This window comes from Pinus tabuliformis, chromosome 1_2 (assembly GCF_031772625.1).
Source record: "Pinus tabuliformis cultivar Carrire ecotype Pingquan chromosome 1_2, CPIR1, whole genome shotgun sequence".
Lineage (NCBI taxonomy): Eukaryota > Viridiplantae > Streptophyta > Pinopsida > Pinales > Pinaceae > Pinus > Pinus tabuliformis.
The window spans coordinates 1,024,988,644-1,025,009,864 of record NC_142298.1 but is presented as its reverse complement, the minus strand read 5'-3'; the positions used below and the strand labels follow the sequence as shown (position 1 = coordinate 1,025,009,864).

The 21,221-nt window shown below is 39.2% G+C and overlaps 1 protein-coding gene and 1 pseudogene across 1 annotated transcript in view; both read left to right on the top strand.

Annotated features, from left to right (window-relative positions):
- The window catches only part of LOC149209613 (beta-galactosidase), a 357,426-nt gene extending 336,413 nt beyond the window's left edge, over window positions 1-21,013 (top strand). Inside the window, exon 14 of the mRNA XM_089396421.1 lies at window positions 20,281-21,013. Coding sequence (XP_089252547.1) covers window positions 20,281-20,452 — 172 coding nt within the window. The 3' untranslated portion in view covers window positions 20,453-21,013. The remainder of the gene's footprint in view (window positions 1-20,280) is intronic.
- LOC149209614 (small ribosomal subunit protein uS13z/uS13y/uS13x pseudogene) lies at window positions 11,600-12,058 on the top strand (annotated as a pseudogene).
- Window positions 21,014-21,221: the final 208 nt, after the last annotated feature.

Sequence of the window (21,221 nt, the reverse complement as noted above, 5' to 3'; positions counted from 1 at the left end):
TACCTCTCTGTCGACTCTCTTAGAGAGAGATTTCCTCAGAATCTCTACTTTCCCGGCAACGACTGTGCAATCCCTTCAAGGGGATTCGAATTTCTGCTAAATGCAGCTATTAGCCTCTTTGCTCAGCGTTATATCTGCTCTTCCTGTTTCAAAATCAATGCTCAGATAATATGTGAAAATTCCTACACTCAAGGAACCCTTACTGCAACAAAATTGAATTTACTTCACCTACTTGATTTTAATATACATTATCAAGTTATTTTTTGAAAAATACTAAAATAAATTACTTCTGTAGCCTACACCAATTTAATTTGATTACATGAAGCAAGAAATTGAGGAAAGAACAAGATACATAGGACACCGTTATTTTTGGACAAAATAGTCCCCAAAAAAACCTAATGCGGGAAAACCGATGCATCCGTCCTGAGGGTTTTATATTATTAAGCAATAGTTCTGAATACAATTTTGGATGCCCTCCCGACAGTCCAGTTACAGAGAAAAAAGATACTGGCAGAAAACTGAGTGAGATTACCTCACTTCACCTAGCAAATTCCCGCTGATCGGGCAGCAGAACTGGCAAACCTCGACTATCTCTGCGCTGGCCCTATGTAGGCCCTGCGTTAGCCTCAGAGGCTCTTCGTCAATCCTGCACTATCTCTTTTGCCTCTTGGAGCTTTTGCGTCAACCTCTCCCCACTGTTTTGGCAGCTCCTCGATAGTTCCAGATTTCTGTGTGAAGGCAACTTCCCTTTTGCTTTGGCCCTTCTGGCTCTTTGTCAAGCCTGTGTGGGCCTAGACTGGCCCGACGTTGGTTCCTCTAGGTCTTGCACTGCCTCCATTGGTGGCTCTCCGCCTCTCTGCCTAGTATTCCTGAAATATCCATGCCCCTCTGCTGCAGAATGATCACTTAGTTCGAATTTCTCAGCTTCGAAGCCCCAAAAATTTCGAACTCTAGATCAATTTGTTCTGTCGGTGTGATTTTTGAATGAACCCCAAATCTCGCTATACTTTTCTCGTTGAGACTTCAGTGACTGAGATTAAGTCTCTAATCAATGGCTAAGATTAAAAACTTGACTTGATCTGCTTTCTAGAACATTCTCAACGATATTTTGATTAATACCCATTAATACTTAATTTTCCTAAGCTTAGACTTAAGAACCCCATTAAAAATAATAATTATTTTAATAAAATACAATTCAGGTGGAATTTCACCAAACAGGTTTTGGGTTCTTTAGAACTCATGTGCCTTAGCCTCACCACCATTTTTCATGGCTAGAGCACATCCAATGCTACCAAAACCTAACATTAATTTGGCAGCTTAGGGATAAATTACCTCCTTTGGACAACCTTCTTCATCAAGAAATACCCCACCTAGCCCTTGGAAAAATTTAATTTGGTCAAAGAAAAATTTAATTTTTAAAGTGAAACCCTCAAGTACACAAAATTACAAGTTGGCATGGACAAGCTAATTTGACCACCTAAGAAGCATATAAATATATATCATGTCACATCACTTGGAGGACATCATGACATCTCTCTCTTCTATTGATTGGTTCATACAGGTTTGCAGTTGGAGGTCTGACCTCACACGTGTGAAGGGAAAATCTGATTTTCGTGTTGACTTTTTTGTTTGGGACAATTCGACCAGTTATTGACTTGGAGTTTTGACTTGCTTTGACTTGGAAAATTTGATTTTTGGAGATCGAATTCTTTGGGCAAAGGATTGAATTTTTTTAGGCAAGTTGACTTGGGTTGATTGCAGACCTTGACTAAAGTTGACCCTGGATTTTGATAGCATACTTTCTCTCTCATTTGACCAAGCCTTTTGGGATTGTTTTGACTGATCTTTGACCAGCAATAAAGGTCGAATATTTTGATTGTTGACCAAGCTGATTTGGAGCTGATTTGACTACTGAACATTGATTGGTTAGGGCACCTTTGATTGTTGTTGGTTGTTGTTGTCTTTGACCAAGGATTGTATACTTTGACTTTGGGTCAGATTTGACTTTTGGGCTCATCTCTTGAATATTGGTTAGTTGATTGTTGGACAAGCCAAAGATTTGACTTTGACCCTTTTGTTGATGAATTGGAACATTGTATCTCTTCGTTAAACATTCGACGAATATCTAATAGAATAAGAATTTTGAAAGGTTTTTCTGTGGTCTTTAACCAAATATTGTGTCTCTTGTTATTGCTCTTGGTTGTCTTCTATTGTGCATTGGGTTTATTGTTCTATCTACAATTGCTTACTATCATTGGAAGATTGAATTTATTTGAAAAGTGATTGTTAATTGAAGAAGAATTGGAATAAGTGATTGCATTAAGCATAGAACATTGGAAAATTAACAACATAGTAGTGTAGTTGCATTGCATATTGTGTGATCATTCTAACATCATTCATGTCATGTTTCAAGCTAGAATAGATTTTATTTATGTATGGATTTTATTATCTTCATATAAAAGATGGGTGATACCCTACACCCAATTCACATGCTCCCAAACAAGTTGAATGCAATGTACAGGTTACGGGTTTGCGAGCTCAAGGATCATTGGAGTTCTCATGAACTCCTTGTTTGGGCATATGGATCATGCACTCTATGGTGAGTCATGTCCTCAAGTTGTAGCCACATGTTTCCCACCAAAATGGGCAACCCTATAGGAAGAAGCTTTTCTCATATTCTTATAAATTAGTTCGTTAGTCATGTTAGTGTCAGTCTTTCCAGCCTTCCTCCAATGATCAAATATGCTCTTACAAAGTGGTCTCAGAGTGTCAAGGTCAAATTTTGTCATTTCAGTGAGTTTTCAAGCAAAAATTTGGTCACTAGGCATTAGGTTTAGGGTTTGCTTTCACTCCTTCTAAAATTGCCCAAATGCCAATCTATGTCACTATTCAGCTGAGTCTATCATCATTCATAGGGTTGTCATTATTATGTCAATGTCTAATGAGTCATTTTACACCTTGTTCATGCTTCAGTTGCGCCCAGGCAAGGTCATTTCCCTCTCCTAGGGTTTTGAAGGCAATATCTCTTGGACGGTCAAATCATTAGCGAAACTTGTATCCTGATGTTCATACACCTTCCCCTATCCTTAAAGTACCTTATCAAATGCTTCCCATCACTGAAATCCCCCAAAATCATCATTTTCGCACAAACCCTAGTTTCTTGCTACAACCTGGCAATTTTCTAGGTTGGGCCTGTGTTTTGCCCTTTTGGACCCCTTCCCCTCACTCAATCTCTGAGATTCCACTTTCCCCTGCTTCCTAACATTCCTCCCTACTCCCAAAAATTTCCTCAAGAATTTAGAAGCCCCTTATCCCCTTCATTTCGCTTCATTTCGACAAAATCCCTTGTTCCACACATCGGGATAAGTTTCACTCAAAAGATGTTTCAGAGCAATCAAAGATGAATTTGGGAAAACTGAGAGAGGTTTTTTGTCCACAACATGCCAAAGAAGAAAAACCTCCTTCACTTTTTGTACAGGTGTCATGGTTTTAGAGAAATGTTAAAATTACAATCGCCAAATCCAAGGCGGTTGGCCAAGGCACTAAAACGAAGAAAAAGGCCCGATCCCCTCCACATCTTGGCTGAGGCTTCCTTGAAGGAGCATGATGCTAAATGACTCAACTCCAGCACAAATTTCAAAAAATTTTGAGCATTTTTTGGTCACTTGTGAATTTTTGGGCAAAAAACAGGTTTTCTCCACCAACACGTCGCGCGCCACGCGCGACCCTTTCAATGGGCAACTCCTTTTCAGGAAAACTCAGCATTTTTGGATTTGTCATGCAAAGATACACTTGCTCAGCAATTGCCAAGAAATTTCACCAAGTTTTGGGCCTCCAGAAAGTCAAAAAACAAGCAAAAAATGACTTTCTGCCACCTTTTTGACACACAGGAAGCAGTCTTGGGAGATTGCAATTTTGGAGGGGCAAATGGCCACCAAATTCAGAAATTCCACTTGGGTTGGAAAGTAGACATCCATACCTTTCCAACAAGCCCACTTTTGCCTCATTTGGACACCTGGAAGTGCCTCAAAAGCAGCTCCAAAGGCGCGCGACGCGTTCAGGATCAGGGCACGACGTGTTGGGCAGTTTTCACAGAAATTCACCTACAGCTCAGCAAAACGCAGTTTTGACTGGATTTGACTTTTTGGAGTAGATTTTGATCTTCCTTGTTGTAAATGATGTAATTTTATGATATTTTGACACTTATTTATCTCTTCTAGAAGATTCATTCATGAGATAGGCAAAAATTTAATGAATGAATTGGTTTCCTAGCTTATAGAGGCAAGTTGTTTTGACTGCCTAGTTTTCAGTGCTCAATTTAGAATTGGTTGAAATAGCTCCTAGGATAGTGAGCTCGACCCCTAGAGGCAAGGAAAGATGTTAGATTGCCTATATTATGTACTTTCTTGGTCATTTTCATGGTTGGACTCTTGAGGGAGAAAGCTTCTATTGTATTACTCATTGTATCTCTGCAATTTTTGGCAAAGGAAGACCAGGGTTTTGCAGTCCTTTTTGGGATTCCTGTGGTTACATGTATTGATGGTGTGTTTCTCTTTGTACTTGTAAGTTTGTTATGAGAATCATCTTCTTATTTTTCCTTCTGCAAATTAGGCAAATGAAGTGTTAAGGTAGAATTCATGGTTGCTATGCTCTGCCTTTAAGTTTGCTTAATATCAATGTTTTCATCTGTTTAAGGAGAATTCAAGGTGTTTACTTGTTCTCCTTAGCTCCTCACCAGTCATTCTTGCCCATCTGACTCTTTCAAAGGCATCAATACAGTCTCCTACCTTGCCCCAAAGAACCCCCTGCGAAAACTGTGTCCAATCCCCGTATCCAAAATTGCATTTCCCCAATTTTCCACCAAAACCCTAAAAATCCCAAATCAAACATTTTTATCAGTTTACTAGCCTAAAATCAGTGTTCTTATTGGTTATCTCCGCCCTTTGAAGATCTTTGCCGAGATATATCGGAGAGAGCCCTCTCCTGCCCCGTAGGGCTAGCTACGAGGCTAAGTGGTTTGATGTTGCCTTGGAGTTTACCTTTTTCAGCGTGAGGTGAAATTTCAAGCGCTAACATATTGGCAACCATACTGGGGAGAACAAATGGTTTGCTGTTGATGTCATTTGTTTTATAAGCTACAGACGGAGCCTGAAGTTATGCCAGGTAGCCTTCGAAACGCTTTTGCTTTGCATTAGCGGAAGTAGATAAACGCTGCTTCAGTCAATCTCCGGTCTAGCTTGTAAACGTGACATCTAACTTGTTAATTACCCCAGTACATGTATCAAGTTCAAATCTGATTGTTGATGGTGGACAATGATCAGACACTGACAAGGCTGAAATCATTCACTGGCGACTCCTTCACTGAAAACTCCAGAGATCAATGCTTCATGGCGACTTCACTGCAAAGAGATCAGTAGCTGTGAGATTTTCAAGATGGACCGGATCGCAAGAAGATATGCTCCCTTGAGCCGAGATCACATCCCTGGTTTTCCAAATAAAATTCCAAAGGTAGATTGGTCAAGGAATCTACCTATATTTAATGATGATGGTAAGAAGGATGCTGCTTTACATCTAGTTAGATTTCATATGCATATTCGCAAGTTGAAGGTGGATTTTCCTGAAGATTGCTTGATGAAGATATTCCTGGCCACTCTGGAAGGTGCAGCTCAATCCTGGTATGAAAATTTGCTGCAGGGCTGTATTTATTGTTTAAAAGATTTGCATGCCTTGTTCATTGAAAGATATCAAGCATCTTATCCATCATTAAATTTAGTTCATGACTATTGCAAACATGCTTCAACTTTTATTGAAAGCCTTGAGAAATATTATGAAGATGATAATTTTATGGACGTTGAGATTATGGAGGCTCTGTATGAGAATCCATTTCAGCAGCACACAGAAATCTTAGAGGATACTTGTCAAGATCAGCAGGCTGAAGATTTCCATATGGTTGAAAATGAGGAAAGAGCAAATGTTGTTTCAGATCTGTCCATAGAAGAAGACAGCATGCAGGTAACGCAGGAAAGTAATGTTCCAATCTCAGAAAGTGATGATGATAAATCAGATCGGGAGATAAATTGTGATGAGGCAAAACATGTTGTTCCGGATCTCATAAAAGAGAATTGTATTGTCGTGGCTGCCTCAAATGAAGAAAATGGAGTAGCAGACCTAAATGCTCTCATCTCACCAGTACTAGATCTTCATGAGGAGGTAGTTCATTGCCTCTGTGAAAAACAAGACAAGATCTTCGTTCAAGTTAGTGAAAAGGTTTCTCTGGATGAATCTATGATAGTTGATAGAAATGTTAGTGTTGGGTTTCACGAAACATCTGAAACTTCTTTTCTCATGATTGATGAATGTAATGAGAATCTGGCTATCATATCATATGAAGATGACTTACCATGTATTCAAACTACAAAAGATCAAACCATTCAGGATTCCATTTCAGATTCTTCCTCATATGTCTCATGTTTTGAAATGTTATTTCAAGAGGAGATCTGCTCATCTACTTGTTCAGAATTTTTTGAGGACCAGGAACATACTCTTTCTGAAGCACATGATGAAGGCAGATCAGAATTTGAAACAAAGGATACCTTGTTCTTTCAGCAGGAGGTGGCAATGTCAAGTCTTCATGTTTTCCAAGATCCAATGGCAGATTTGTTACAGTCAGCAGTGAAAGTGATTATTGTTGTGTTCAGTGATGAAGGAGATCATGGTCAGCTATGTTTTTGGATGCCCAGTTACCAGTATCTATTGTTGATCATGAGATCTGATTGGGAGAATCAGTCAAGAAGGCATCTGCTTGATTGGTTACATTGGCATTATGATATAGTTTGATGGTATGTTGTCTTGTAACCTAGGCGGTGTCAGGCCAGGGTAACTCCAGAATGGGCAGAAGAAATTGATTGATTATTTCATTAGACAGCGATTGTTTATATACATAAAATGGACGGATCAATTCATCTTCTTGATGACTGTTCGCGTTCCAGGTTACCCAACCGTTGAAGATTAGGTGTGAACATTCCCCCCCTTAATCTGAAGGGATGTTGGTGAGTCCAAGCATCGTTCTGAATCTTTCAAGCTTTTCTCTTCCAAGCGCTTTGGTGAAGATGTCTGCAATTTGCTCATTTGTGGAACAATGACGGAGATGGATTGTTTTGGCCTCAACATGATGTCGGATCAGATGATATTTAGTATTGATGTGCTTAGTACGATCATGGAACTTTGGGTTCTTGGCCAACTTTATTGCAGAGGTGTTATCAATCATGAGTGGAGTTGATTGTACTTGTTTTACCTGCAAATCTTCAAGAATTTTCCTGAGCCACACAATTTCTTTCGTTGCTTCAGCTGCTGCCACGTATTCTGCTTCTGTTGTGGAATCTGCTGGAACTGATTGTTTGCGTGATCTCCAGGAGACAGCTCCTGATCCAAGACTCATAGCATATCCTGAAGTAGATACCCCAGTTTCTTTGTCTCCATCGAAGTCTGAATCAGAGTATCCAATCAAGCTGAAGTCGTCCACCTGTGTATACTTGATTCCAAGGTCTTGAGTTCCCTTCAAGTACCTTAGAACTCTTTTTGCAGCAGACCAGTGTCCCTCACAAGGCTTTTGCATAAACCTGGAGAGGATTCCAACAGCAAATGAAATGTCTGGTCTGGTAGTAGTGAGGTAGATGAGACTTCCTACAAGCTGTCTATACTTTGTTGCATCCTCAAATTCCTTTCCTTCAATAGATGTGAGCTTCAAGTTTTGTTCCATTGGAGTAGAAAGAGGATTGCACTCTGTCATGCCAAATCTGTTTAACAAATCTCCAATGTATTTCTTTTGAGAAAAAAATATGGATTTTGGATGTTGGGTTACTTCAATGCCAAGATAGTAATGAACATAGCCCAAATCAGTCATTTCAAAACTTTTTCCTAATTCTTTCTTTATGGATGCAATATAGCTTTCATTGTTCCCTGTCATTAAAAGATCATCTACATATACCACAAGATATACAACTGTTTTGCCAACTTTCTTGACAAATAAAATTGCATCATCAAGATCAAAATGTTTGAAGTTGAGTTTCAGAAGATGCTCAATTAGTTTTTCATACCAGGCTCATGGTGCTTGTTTGAGGCCATACAAGGACTTCACAAGTTTGCATACTTTATGTTCATGTCCTTTCACAGCAAATCCTTCAGGCTGGGACATAAAAACATTTTCTTTTAGATCTCCATTCAAGAATGCAGTTTTTACATCCATTTGATGGACTTTCCAACCGTTCTGAGCAGCTAGTGCAAAGAGTGTCTGGATGGTGGCCCATTTTGCTGTGGGGGCAAAAGTTTCCTCATAATCGACCCCTTCCTTCTGTGCAAAACCTTTTGCCACAAGCCTAGCTTTGTGCTTGTCAAGTGAGCCATCAGCTTTGTACTTGTTCTTGTAGACCCACTTGCAGCCAATTGGTTTGGTTCCAAATGGAGGATCAACCAGCTTCCAAGTGCCATTCTTTATGAGGGCATCATACTCCTTCTGCATCGCTTCTTTCCATTCATCATGAGAAGCAGCTTCTTTGAAGGAAGTTGGTTCAAAATCTGTAGACAAGTTCAATTCACAATCATAAGTAACATCCATATCAACAGGTGAATTAGAGTTATCTACATCACCTCCATCTTGTCGGTTTGTATTTCTGGTCCCTGTTTTTCCAATTTCATCAGGATGAACACTTTCAAGTGTCTTTGTCAGCCACTTTGGGGGACCTTTCTGAGATGGTCCAGGCTGCTCTGTTGATTGAGTTGGGATTGAATCAAGATTGAGTCTCCCAATTCTATCAATTACATCACTTAAAGGATCATCCGGTGTTGGAGTTTCATGCAAGGGAGATTGTTCTTCAGAAGAAGATTCCATATGTTGATCTAGTATAGGAATCCCCACTTCAAAATGTGGAATCTGATTCTCAAACTCTTGAAATGATTTCGTTTTTGTGAATCTATCCAAGCGATCAAGTTGCCGCTCAACAACACTGTCAGATTTGGATGATTCAAGAAAAATGACATCTCTAGATACAACAAACTTTTTATTTACTTCATCATAGAGACGGTATGCTTTAGAGGTGTTTGAATACCCCAGGAAGATACACTTACGACTTCTAGCACCAAGTTTGTTTCTATGTACCTTTGGTATTAAAGCATAACAGGTGGAACCAAAAATCCTGAGATGTTTTACCGAAGGAACATGTCCATACCACAATTCATAAGGAGTCTTGTTTCTTATAGCACTAGATGGACATCTATTCTTTATATATGCAGCACATAGAACAGCATCAGCCCAAAACATTATCTTTACATTTTTGAAGAAAAGCATGGATCGTACCATATTCAAGATTGTTCTATTCATTCTTTCTGCTACACCATTTTGTTGGGGATTATAAGGTACAGTTGTTTGATGTTTGATCCCATGTTCGCGAAGATAGTTTTCAAATTCATTTGATGTATATTCTTTTCCATTATCAGTGCGAATAGACCCAATATGAGATTGTGCATCATTTTCAATCCACTTATGAAAATTCTTGAATGTTTGAAAAGCATCGGATTTGTTCTTCAATAAATAAACCCAACGCATTCTGGTGTAATCATCAATAAATGTCATGATATATTTATTTCCATTTGCAGAAGGAACAGGCATTGGACCACATAAATCTGAATGAATGAGTTCAAGCTTCCTATGTGCTCTTGAATGTGAATCATGAAAAGACTGTTTGCTATGCTTTCCTAGAATGCAAGCATCACATTGCTTATGTTTTCTAGGAATTGTAGGCAAACCAGCAACACCATTTTTCTTTAATAAGCGGAGACTGTCATAGTTTAAATGTCCAAATCTAGCATGCCATAATAAACTTGATGGAAGTGTACCTTCTTCATGATGAGAAATATATGAGAAATGTTGTGCATGAGCAGAAGTTCCTTGCAGTTTAAGAAGTCTTTCTTCTTCTATACCCCTCATGACAAGTGAGTGGTCAGATGCCTTTCTTACCTCAAGCTTGCCATCAAACATATGAATGGAGTGACCTTGCTGGTGGATGTGGACCAGGGACAACAAGTTTCTCTTGAGCTGTGGGAGATATAGAACATGATCCAGAAGAAAGTCTGGAAGACCAGGCAGTTTAATACTGATTGTGCCAAGCCCCGATGGCTTGATTTTTGACTGATCTGCAAAGTATACTACTCCATCAACATTGTCAGTGAAATCTTCAAAAAAATCTTTCCTATGAGTCATATGACAGGTTGCTCTTGAATCAAGCAACCAATCATTTTTCGAAGAAGCAAGTGAAGCATTAAACAAATCTTCATTTACTCCAATGTTACATTGTGCCTCAATATAGTGAGCGGATTCAGGTGCTTTACCTTTGTCTGTGTCATCAGTTTTACCTTTCTGCTGGTTTCTTCTCTGCTCAATTTTGTCCCATGGTAGCTTGCATGTAGAAGCATCATGTGATCCATTTCGTTTGCAGCGAATGCAATGCAGATCTACCTTTTCTCCTTGAGAATGTCTGCCCCCCCTGCCTCTGAAGTATCTTCGTCTTCCTCTTCGTCCACGTCTTCCTCTTGTAGAATCTTGAGCAGGATGCTTTTCTTTATGAGCAAGGCAAACAGTCTCTTCAGAAGATTTAGGGACTGTTTTCTTTCCAAAGGCTTTCTCTCTTTCAGCAAACTTTTTCACAAGAGACTCAAAGGTTATGTCATTAAGATTTCCATTTGCTTGTAAAGACTCAAGATAATTGGAGTAGGTAGGATAGAGTGCTTTGAGAAAGGCAATAAGAGAGATATCCAACTCAACCTTAGTGGATTTAATATCATGCATTATAGACTTTATTTCAGATGCAAGAGCAAGGGGATCATTATTTTTCAGTTCAAGAGTGAAGAGTTTAATCATGAGCTGAACAACTTCAAGTGCAGAATGTGAATCATAGAGTTCTTTCAGCTTTTGTAAAGCTTCAAAGGCAGTGGAATAGGATGAAATATGACGACTTACTTCTTCATTTACAGATGCTGCGATCAATGCATAGGCTTTGCTGTTCTTGTTTTCCCAAATGACAAGTTCTTTATCTGATGTAGGCTGCACAGGGTCTTTGTCTTCTTCTCCGACACACACTCCTTTCCACAACTCATTGTAGATGAGGGTGTGTTTTACCATCCGAGACCATTCAGAATAGTTCTCCTTGCCAGTGAGAACTATTCCTACCATAGAGATGATTGAATGCATTCTGTAAAAAATTACTTCTGCTAAAAAAAACTTTACGTTACAGCCTTCAAATCCCTCTAATATTTGCTAAAAGCATCAGCATTTCATTGTACATATCACTGCAATACTACTATGTTTGAAAAAATGCGCAAGGGATCACTTCAATATATCATGCAATACTACAAAACATTCTGGAAACACCGCAATATTTTGAACGCTTTGAATCATATAAACTGCGTATATCATGAATTCAACAAACTGCTCAACGCTATACAGAAACCGCCATACTGAAGTTAAAAATTCAACTGCATAATACTAAAGCCCTTGCAGTCTTCGTAATACCCAGCGTTACTGGCGACTGTTGAGGCTTCTCGCGTTCTGCGAAAATGTCTTTGATTGCAAATGAGGAGTTTCAACACATTCTTCGTGTCCTCAACACCAATGTTGATGGGCGACAGAAGATCATGTTTGCCCTGACTTCTATCAAAGGAATTGGTCGGCGTTTGGCCAACCTTGTATGCAAGAAGGCCGATGTCAGGCCGAACCACTCAGGTGGTATCCAATGCTCTTGACATGAAACTCAGGGATGACTTGGAACGCTTGAAGAAGATCAGGAACCACCGCGGTCTTCGTCACTACTGGGGCCTTCGGGTGCGTGGACAGCACACAAAGACCACTGGTCGCAAGGAAAGAGGGTTTTCTTTGAAGAGACACAAGCTCGGACGATTTGGATGGAGTCGGGGTTTTAAATCGGCAGATGGAGGGAGCGCAGGAGAATGTCGACGAAGAAGTTATGCGTGGACAGCACACAAAGACAGCTCTCAAATCTCGGGGTAGATTACTGCAATATAGTAACGAATACACAGAAAAAAGGCGTCACGTCTATGGATCGATCCTAGTGCCAAGACTGTTGGTGTCTCAAAAAAACGTTGAGCATAGATAGATCGGAGTGGCGCCACCAAATGGTATTCAGGTTTTATCAGGATTCGAGCAAGCTTGGCCGTCCAGAACCAAATGGAGAGATGAGCTGTACAACAACCATGGCGGCGATAAATGATAAGATTATCTCACTAGACTGTAGTGACTATACAGCAGAGATAAAGACTGTGGACTCTCGGGCGTATCTAAATAACTCGACTGTGTGAAATTCCGTCTTAAACGTAGAGACCCTTCCATTCAATATGATTTAAATATGGAACAGCGTTAAAATGTTGCCCGGACGAGACAGTTTATTGATAGACAATTCGCAGAGTGGGCGAATGTCTTCCAGGAGGTCTGCAGATAATTCACAAAGCGGACGTGCTTCTTTCCGTAAGGCTTCAGAAGAAACCGTCGGCCCTATTACTGCATAGCAGGCTTTGAGTCTGTTAGGGCAGAAAATACCATATACCGCATTCAGGTTGGCATGGAAAGGGCGCGTCAGAGTAATGAGCAAGACAAGCAACAGACAATGAAAACTGGCGTGGAAAGGGCAGAGCAGCGCTCAGGACAGAGGAGCGCTCAGGACAGAGGCAGGAGTTACAACTATTTTTAGAACCTGGGACCTGTGCTCTGATACCATGTCAGGCCAGGGTAACTCCAGAATGGGCAGAAGAAATTGATTGATTATTTCATTAGACAGCTATTGTTTATATACATAAAATGGACGGATCAGTTCATCTTCTTGATGACTGTTCGCTTTCCAGGTTACCCAACCGTTGAAGATTAGGTGTGAACATGCGGTTATGTACTGCCATCAAGTTTTAAGTTTTCAGTTTAGGTCTTGAGTTAATTTGTTAGAATCAAGTTTTTTCCATCATTTCAATTTGTCATCGAGTCAGTTTGAGTCAAGTTTCAGTTAAGTTTAGTCAGTTTTTAGTCAAGTTTCATTCAATAAATGTGTCAAAGGTTTCGTGTTATCCGTTCAAAATAATGACTCCATCGCCCAATGGATGAAAGCACTGGTCTGCTCTCCCAAAGATCTGCTGTTCTTGACACCTCCAAGGAGCTACCATCCCCATTGGAGCCAATGTTAGTGTCAGTCTTTCCAGCCTTCCTCCAGTGATCAAATATGCTCTTACAAAGTGGTCTCAGAGTGTCAAGGTCAAATTTTATCATTTCAGTGAGTCTTCAAGCAAAATTTGGTCACTAGGCATTAGGTCTAGGGTTTGCTTTCACTCCTTCTAAAATTGCCCAAATGTCAATCTATGTCACTATTCAGCTGAGTCTATCATCATTCATAGGGTTGTCATTATTATGTCAGTGTCTAATGAGTCATTTTACACCTTGTTCATGCTTCAGTTGCGCCCAGGCAAGGTCATTTCCCTCTCCTAGGGTTTTGAAGGCAATATCTCTTGGATGGTCAAATCATTAGCGAAACTTGTATCCTGATGTTCATACACCTTCCCCTATCTTTAAAGTACCTTATCAAATGCTTCCCATCACTGAGATCCCCCAAAATCCTCATTTTCGCACAAACGCTAGTTTCTTGCTACAACCTGGCAATTTTCTAGGTTGGGCCTGTGTTTTGCCCTTTTGGACCCCTTCCCCTCACTCAATCTCTGAGATTCCACTTTCCCCTGCTTCCTAACATTCCTCCCTACTCCCAAAAATTTCCTCAAGAATTTAGAAGCCCCTTATCCCCTTCATTTCACTTCATTTCGACAAAATCCCTTGTTCCACACATCGGGATAAGTTTCACTCAAAAGATGTTTCAGAGCAATCAAAGATGAATTTGGGAAAACTGAGAGAGGTTTTTTGTCCACAACATGCCAAAGAAGAAAAACCTCCTTCACTTTTTGTACAGGTGTCATGGTTTTAGAGAAATGTCAAAATTACAATCCCCAGATCCAAGGCGGTTGGCCAAGGCACTAAAACGAAGAAAAAGGCCCGATCCCCTCCACATCTTGGCTGAGGCTTCCTTGAAGGAGCATGATGCTAAATGACTCAACTCCAGCACAAATTTCAAAAAATTTTGAACATTTTTGGTCACTTGTGAATTTTTGGGCAAAAAACAGGTTTTCTCCACCAACACGTCGCGCGCCACGCGCGACCCTTTCGATGGGCAACTCCTTTTCAGGAAAACTCAGCATTTTTGGATTTGTCATGCAAAGATACACTTGCTCAGCAATTGCCAAGAAATTTCACCAAGTTTTGGGCCTCCAGAAAGTCAAAAAACAAGCAAAAAATGACTTTCTGCCACCTTTTTGACACACAGGAAGCAGTCTTGGGAGATTGCAATTTTGGAGGGGCAAATGGCCACCAAATTTAGAAATTCCACCTGGGTTGGAAAGTAGACATCCAGACCTTTCCAACAAGCCCACTTTTGCCTCATTTGGACACCTGGAAGTGCCTCAAAAGCAGCTCCAAAGGCGCGCGACGCGTTCAGGATCACGGCGCGACGTGTTGGGCAGTTTTCACAGAAATTCACCTACAGCTTAGCAAAACACAGTTTTGACTGGATTTGACTTTCTGGAGTAGATTTTGATCTTCCTTGTTGTAAATGATGTAATTTTATGATATTCTGACACTTATTTATCTCTTCTAGAAGATTCATTCATGAGATAGGCAAAAATTTAATGAATGAATTGGTTTCCTTTATAGAGGCAAGTTGTTTTGACTGCCTAGTTTTCAGTGCTCAGTTTAGAATTGGTTGAAACAGCTCCTAGGATAGTGAGCTCGACCCCTAGAGGCAAGGAAAGATGTTAGATTGCCTATATTATGTACTTTCTTGGTCATTTTCATGGTTGGACTCTTGAGGGAGAAAGCTTCTATTGTATTACTCATTGTATCTCTGCAATTTTTGGCAAAGGAAGACCAGGGTTTTGCAGTCATTTTTGGGATTCCTGTGGTTACATGTATTGATGGTGTGTTTCTCTTTGTACTTGTAAGTTTGTTATGTGAATCATCTTCTTACTTTTCCTACTGCAAATTAGGCAAATGAAGTGTTAAGGTAGAATTCATGGTTGCTATGCTTTGCCTTTAAGTTTGCTTAATATCAATGTTTTCATTTGTTTAAGGAGAATTCAAGGTGTTTACTTGCTCTCTTTAGCTCCTCACCAGTCATTCTTGCCCATCTGACTCTTTCAAAGGCATCAATACAGTCTCCTACCTTGCCCCAAAGAACCCCCTGCGAAAACTGTGTCCAATCCCCGCACCCAAAATTGCATTTCCCCAATTTTCCACCAAAACCCTAAAAATCCCAAATCAAACTTTTTTATCAGTTTACTAGCCTAAAATCAGTGTTCTTATTGGTTATCTCCGCCCTTTGAAGATCTTTGCCGAGATATACCGGAGAGAGCCCTCTCCTGCCCCGTAGGGCTAGCTACGAGGCTAAGTGGTTTGATGTTGCCTTGGAGTTTACCTTTTTCAGCCTGAGGTGAAATTTCAAGCGCTAACAAGTCACATAGCTAATAGCCCCTAACAACCACCACTAGCTAATAATATGTTGTTATATCTCAGCCACTTGCGTCATCCATATGCTTCTCACCCATCCGACATGAGCACATGGACGAAGGTGGGATTCCACTCAAAAGGTCCTTCAATAATTTTGGAATTGGGTGCTTATATATATATTTGGGCATTTGGTATGGATTATGGGGTGATCTAAAAGACGGATGGGTTTTGACTGTGATCTTGTTCTCTCACCTTAAATGGGGGTTAATCTTCGTTCCTATTCCAGTGGGACCTCCCTTAATGGCCCAATGGTTATAGGAGATGACATAGTTCCATCTATCCCTATGCCATACTTATCTTAGGGGAATTTTGAGGTAACAGGTGGGCCTCAAAACAAAATATGTATTAACATTATTAACTTTAAAAGAACCAATAGGATTCAAAATGATGATGTCATCTCTAGGTGAGAATATTTTGGAGGGAAAAAGAGAACTACTATTGTAATTGTATTTTTGGCTTATCCCCTTGTAGGTTTACTCAATTGTCAAGCGCAGACATTCGTTGGATGAGGAATTAATATTTCACATCCAACAAGTACCTACTTTGCATACTTCTAGGTAGACCTACATTGAAAAAAAACTGAAAATACATGAAAAAATCGTATTTAAATACATACATTTTTTTCATGTATTTTCATTTTTTTTTCGATACGGATCTATTGAGAAGAATGCAGGAGTGTGTGCTCTTTGGATGTGGATTTAGAATGTAGGAGTGGGTTCTCTTTGGATGTAGAATTTAATTCCTCATCCAACGAGTGTATACACTTGACATTTGAGTAAACCTACAAGGAGATAAGCTGAAAATACAATAAAAAAATGTAGTTTCCTTTCTTGTTTATTATTTTATCTATTATTTTAGCATTTTAACTATTATTTTATTGTTTTACTTACGAGGCCCATATTAGACCTCAAAATTCCCCTAATGACTTTCCATCATACATTACAAACACTTATTTCACCTCCATTCTTCGGGTTCCACTGACTGTTGGTTTTTTGGGATTTGGCACCCATATGTCCACATACTTGGGTAGGGTCCAAAAACTTTGCCCTAGGAGGTTGATGCAACTAAAAGAAAAGGAAAGAGCATGTCATGGCCACAACAAAACTAAAAGGAAAGAATATCGAAATGCAAAAGATGACCAACGACACTAAGAATTAGCACGTGGGCAAAAGCCTAACATGAGCTCTACCTCATTCATATGGCCATCAGCCAATTCTTGAGCCCTTGTTGCTCCATTACATCAAAAGAAGGAATCCTTGCATGTCCCAACCTTGATGAGCAAAAACATGACTCATCATTAAGGGGTAATACAATTGCCACATCTTTCAAAGCAAGTTTTAACCCTTGAGTTATGATCATCAATACAAAGAAAAATCAAGAAAAAAGTAAAAGGCGCACAAGAGGGGTGGAAAATCAAAGGCCGAGTTGGTAACCCATGCATCCATGAATGCTCCCTCCTCACAGCTATACTCTCAGGATGTGGATACCCCATTAGTTGGTTCTTTTGACCATGGCTCTTGGCTATGAAGTCTTCTCCCCTCCATTACCATCATTACTATTCATTAACACCTATCAATTGAAGGGTGGAATGATGAAATGTTACCTCCCCTTAGGGCGTGAAAACACCTAATAGGGTTGTTCTTTAGCCACTCCTACCTATGGAGAAAACATCATTGCAAGTTTAGTGTCCTAATTTTGGAAGGGGATCTTTATTTTGAAGTATTAAATAGCCCATGACACTCAAGCTTGGTTCACTTAGATGCAATAACGATTTTTGTCCCTAATGATCGTTGATTTTTTGTATAAAAAAAAATTATCTTCTAATCTGATAATTACTTGCTAATAATTCAACAAACAATTTATATTATATCACTTATATCATTGGGCAATTATACATAGAAAATCTCAACAATAATGCAATGATAACGATAGGATCATAAAGAGACAACCAAACACGAGAGACAAAAATTTACCTTGGGAAAACCCAACATCGGGAAAAATTTGTTGATTTTTCCTTAGTATCCCAGATCTGGTCTATGTTTAATCAAGATCATAAACACACTGAAATACAAAACTACAAGCACTTTGCATAGTGGAAATGTAACAGTAGTGAATCAATGAAATACACTAAAATATAAGTGACCCAAAACTTGTTTTTATTATTCCTTCAATAAAAAAAACGTATGCCTCTTGTACCAGGGATCATGGCCCTTACAAAGCCTTGATACAAGACACTAGTATACACAGTATACATTAGGGATTGAGGACAATTCCTTTAGCCTCAATCTTCCCAAAAGAACAAGAACAACAACTTGACTTGTTGTAGCTAGCTTGCAACCCTTCTTGCCCACTAGCTCTTGACACCTAGCATATTTTTCAAACCATGAGGAGTTTAGCGAGAAGTTGTATACCGTTGGAATCAACATGACAAGGATTATCCAATGATGGTGGTCATGAACCCAAGAGGCATGATTTTCCATGTCATTTTGTCCTTGAAAGCAAAGCTTCTTCAGGTTGTTGCTTGGGTTGACATAAATGAAAACCATAGTTCATCATCTTCCATAGGTCCAAATTCTTCCTTGAGCTCAACCTAGTTTCTTGGATGAATTGAGGGAGGAGACAACCTACTTATAGTGATCTTGACGCCTCAAATCAAGGCCAACTTGACACTGGCTGAGCCAACCTGAGTTTTTGCAGGGAAATCAATATATGCGTTTCGAAAATTCATGTCTCCTCAACCATGAGGAGTTAGAGGGCATGCCACCTACCATCAGAAATGTCTCAGTGAGTACTACAAGATGGTGTAATCCATTCTTTTGTTTTCCTTGATTTTGTCCATCAAAATCTGTATTTACTTCAGGGGTTGCTTCTAGCTTCAAAGCCATGCTTAACCATTGCTTTGACATCAACGACAATACCTCAACACTCCATTTTCTCCATAATTTTAATTTGCATGCTTACATGATAAACAATAATTTACATATCCAGAAATCTAAAGGGAAATAAACTCTTATAGTGTAGATTCTGGATTTTTAAGTATAATTTATCAGATCTATTGTGATGAATTGTTGAGTGAAATATCCACGACAGTTTACAGATCAATGTATGTGAAAATGATGGCATTGGAGTGGGAATGACTTCAAGGCAGGGTGTCATTGCCAAGTGACCCACTAATGGAGGTCCAAGGTCCCGAGTGTATAGATGTAAGGAGAGAGCAATCATGGAGGTATGAGTTACCCCTTTCCTCAACTTGTTTTTTCCACCCCTCTTGTGCACCTTTTACTTATGAATTGCTTTGATTTGGGTGGATAGCTCAGTTGCTCAAGCTTTGTTTTTTGAGTTTTTAATATTTAATACCCCTTAATGATGAGTCAATTTATTGCTCATCAGGGTTGGAAAAATACAAGATTTCCTTTTATAGATGGAGCATCATGTGCTCAAGGAATTGGGTGATGGCTAATGAGGGGGGTAGCACTCACGTTAGGCTTTTTCCCACACTCAAATTAGATGGCCCTGTCATCTTTTACATTTTTTTTTCATTGTGGCTTTCTTGTGCATCTACCTGTCTTCTAGCTGCATCAAGACCTGGGGCAAAGTTTTCTAGCTCAGACTCAAGCATGGGGATGAAAGGATGTGAATCCCCATGACCAATGACCACCAAACTAAAGAATGGAGATGGATAATGGGAAATATGGAAAGTGGTATGGAGTATCATGGACATGCTACCTCAATCAGTCTCCCTAGTAATGCCGTATCTAAAACTGTAAGGCCTAAGAGGAGGTCCTACTGAACTAGAGTCAAAGACTAACCTCGTATGTAAAGTGAGGAAACAAGAATACAGTCAAGACCAATCAATCATTCAATTTACCCTTGATCCATAATAGTATGCCCAAAACATTAAGTAAAAGCACATGATTAGAAAATGGTTAGAGTATTTGCCAATGAATGACCCACCTTTCTTCAAGAAGGAATGCTGGATAGAAGAGGGAAATCTGACTAGAGTGAGAAGTGGAGGATCCTGGCATCATGTTATAAACTGAGCATATAGGGCTGCTGGCTGGTTGGCTGTCCAAGGAGAAAAGATTTTCCCTATGAATTAAGCACTTTTTGGTGTGTAACTGTATCCATAACTTCATCAATTACAAAATGACAATTTTTTTTAAATTACTTTGTATATCCAACACAAAATTTTGAATAATTATTGCAAATGAAGTTACCATAAATTGTTCCACCTCAGTGATTCTTAATTGTCTTTTAAATATCATCGATTCCCACTAGTTGTTTCTTTGATGGCTCGTTGGGCTATTATTCAAGTGCAAGAGATTTTATGCAGTTTCTCATGAATTATTTAATTCTAGCCCTATTTCTTCCTTCCACAATGGCATAGCTTGGGACTTTGTTGTCTAATATAGATGGACCCTTTAATATGCTAGGTAATTTGTTGTCAAATATAGATGGACTCTTTAACATGCTTGATGCATTTTGACGTGTGGCGGTAAATGTATTCTATCATTATCTCTATTTATTTTCATTAGTATGGTGGATGGTTTGCGATATTATTTGTTACCACGCTTGAGTTCAATGATACTAATATCATACTCATCGGTATCCCATGTAAAATGCAGTTATGAAAGAGCCGATCCAAATTATGTGATGTTGATCCCTACGAAGGAGCATATTGCTGAAGGTATTCTTCGGAATCTTGACAAGAGACCATTGCTGGAAAGTGACGTTACTTCTGGGAATTTTGAAGCAATTCCCAAAAGATTGCAACCCATGGATAAGAATATCTTGTAGATTGAGTTGATCTGAATTCGAAGTGTATATGGAACCATCCAAGATGAAAACATTGCCTCGTGTTGAAACTTATGGATTTACCATAGAGAATCCATACTGTTTATCTGTCTTAAGAAGGATGACTATTAAGAACCTGTAAATTGGTCGACATTATATAACCTCACTAGTCATGATATAACTATTAAATGTGAAGACATGATACTGAAGACAGATTTATCACCGTATTCTTCTTTCTATTGTAATTGTAATTGCTCCCCTTTTCAATTACTTTTTTTAACACTGCTCCAAAGCCACATTGCATTGGTGGACAAACACAGTGAGGCTTTAAAAACATTTTCTTAATTACCTTTCATACTATTAAAGGTCGAGAGATTGCACAAACCCATTTATCATTCTATTCGTTGTTGATGGTGAATGGGATATTACTGGATGTGCACTTTTGGGGAAGCATTACAAAAGCACTTATTAGAAGAAGAGGAATGTGGCGCAATTTTATGTTGCACCATTTCAAATAATTTGAAGAATTTGGAATGGTTAAAATTAGCATGAGATCAATTTTAACTCTGGTTTTATTTGAAGAATTTGGAATGGTTAAAATTAGCATTAGATCAATTTTAACTCTGGTTTTATAAAACACCGACGAGATCAGTTGTTTAAAATACCTTGAGTTAATATATTTAATATATATATAGCTAAACATTGATATAGGTTGATACAGAACAGCCCCAAAATGGTGAGGAATGATGCAATATAGGACTGTTTCATATTC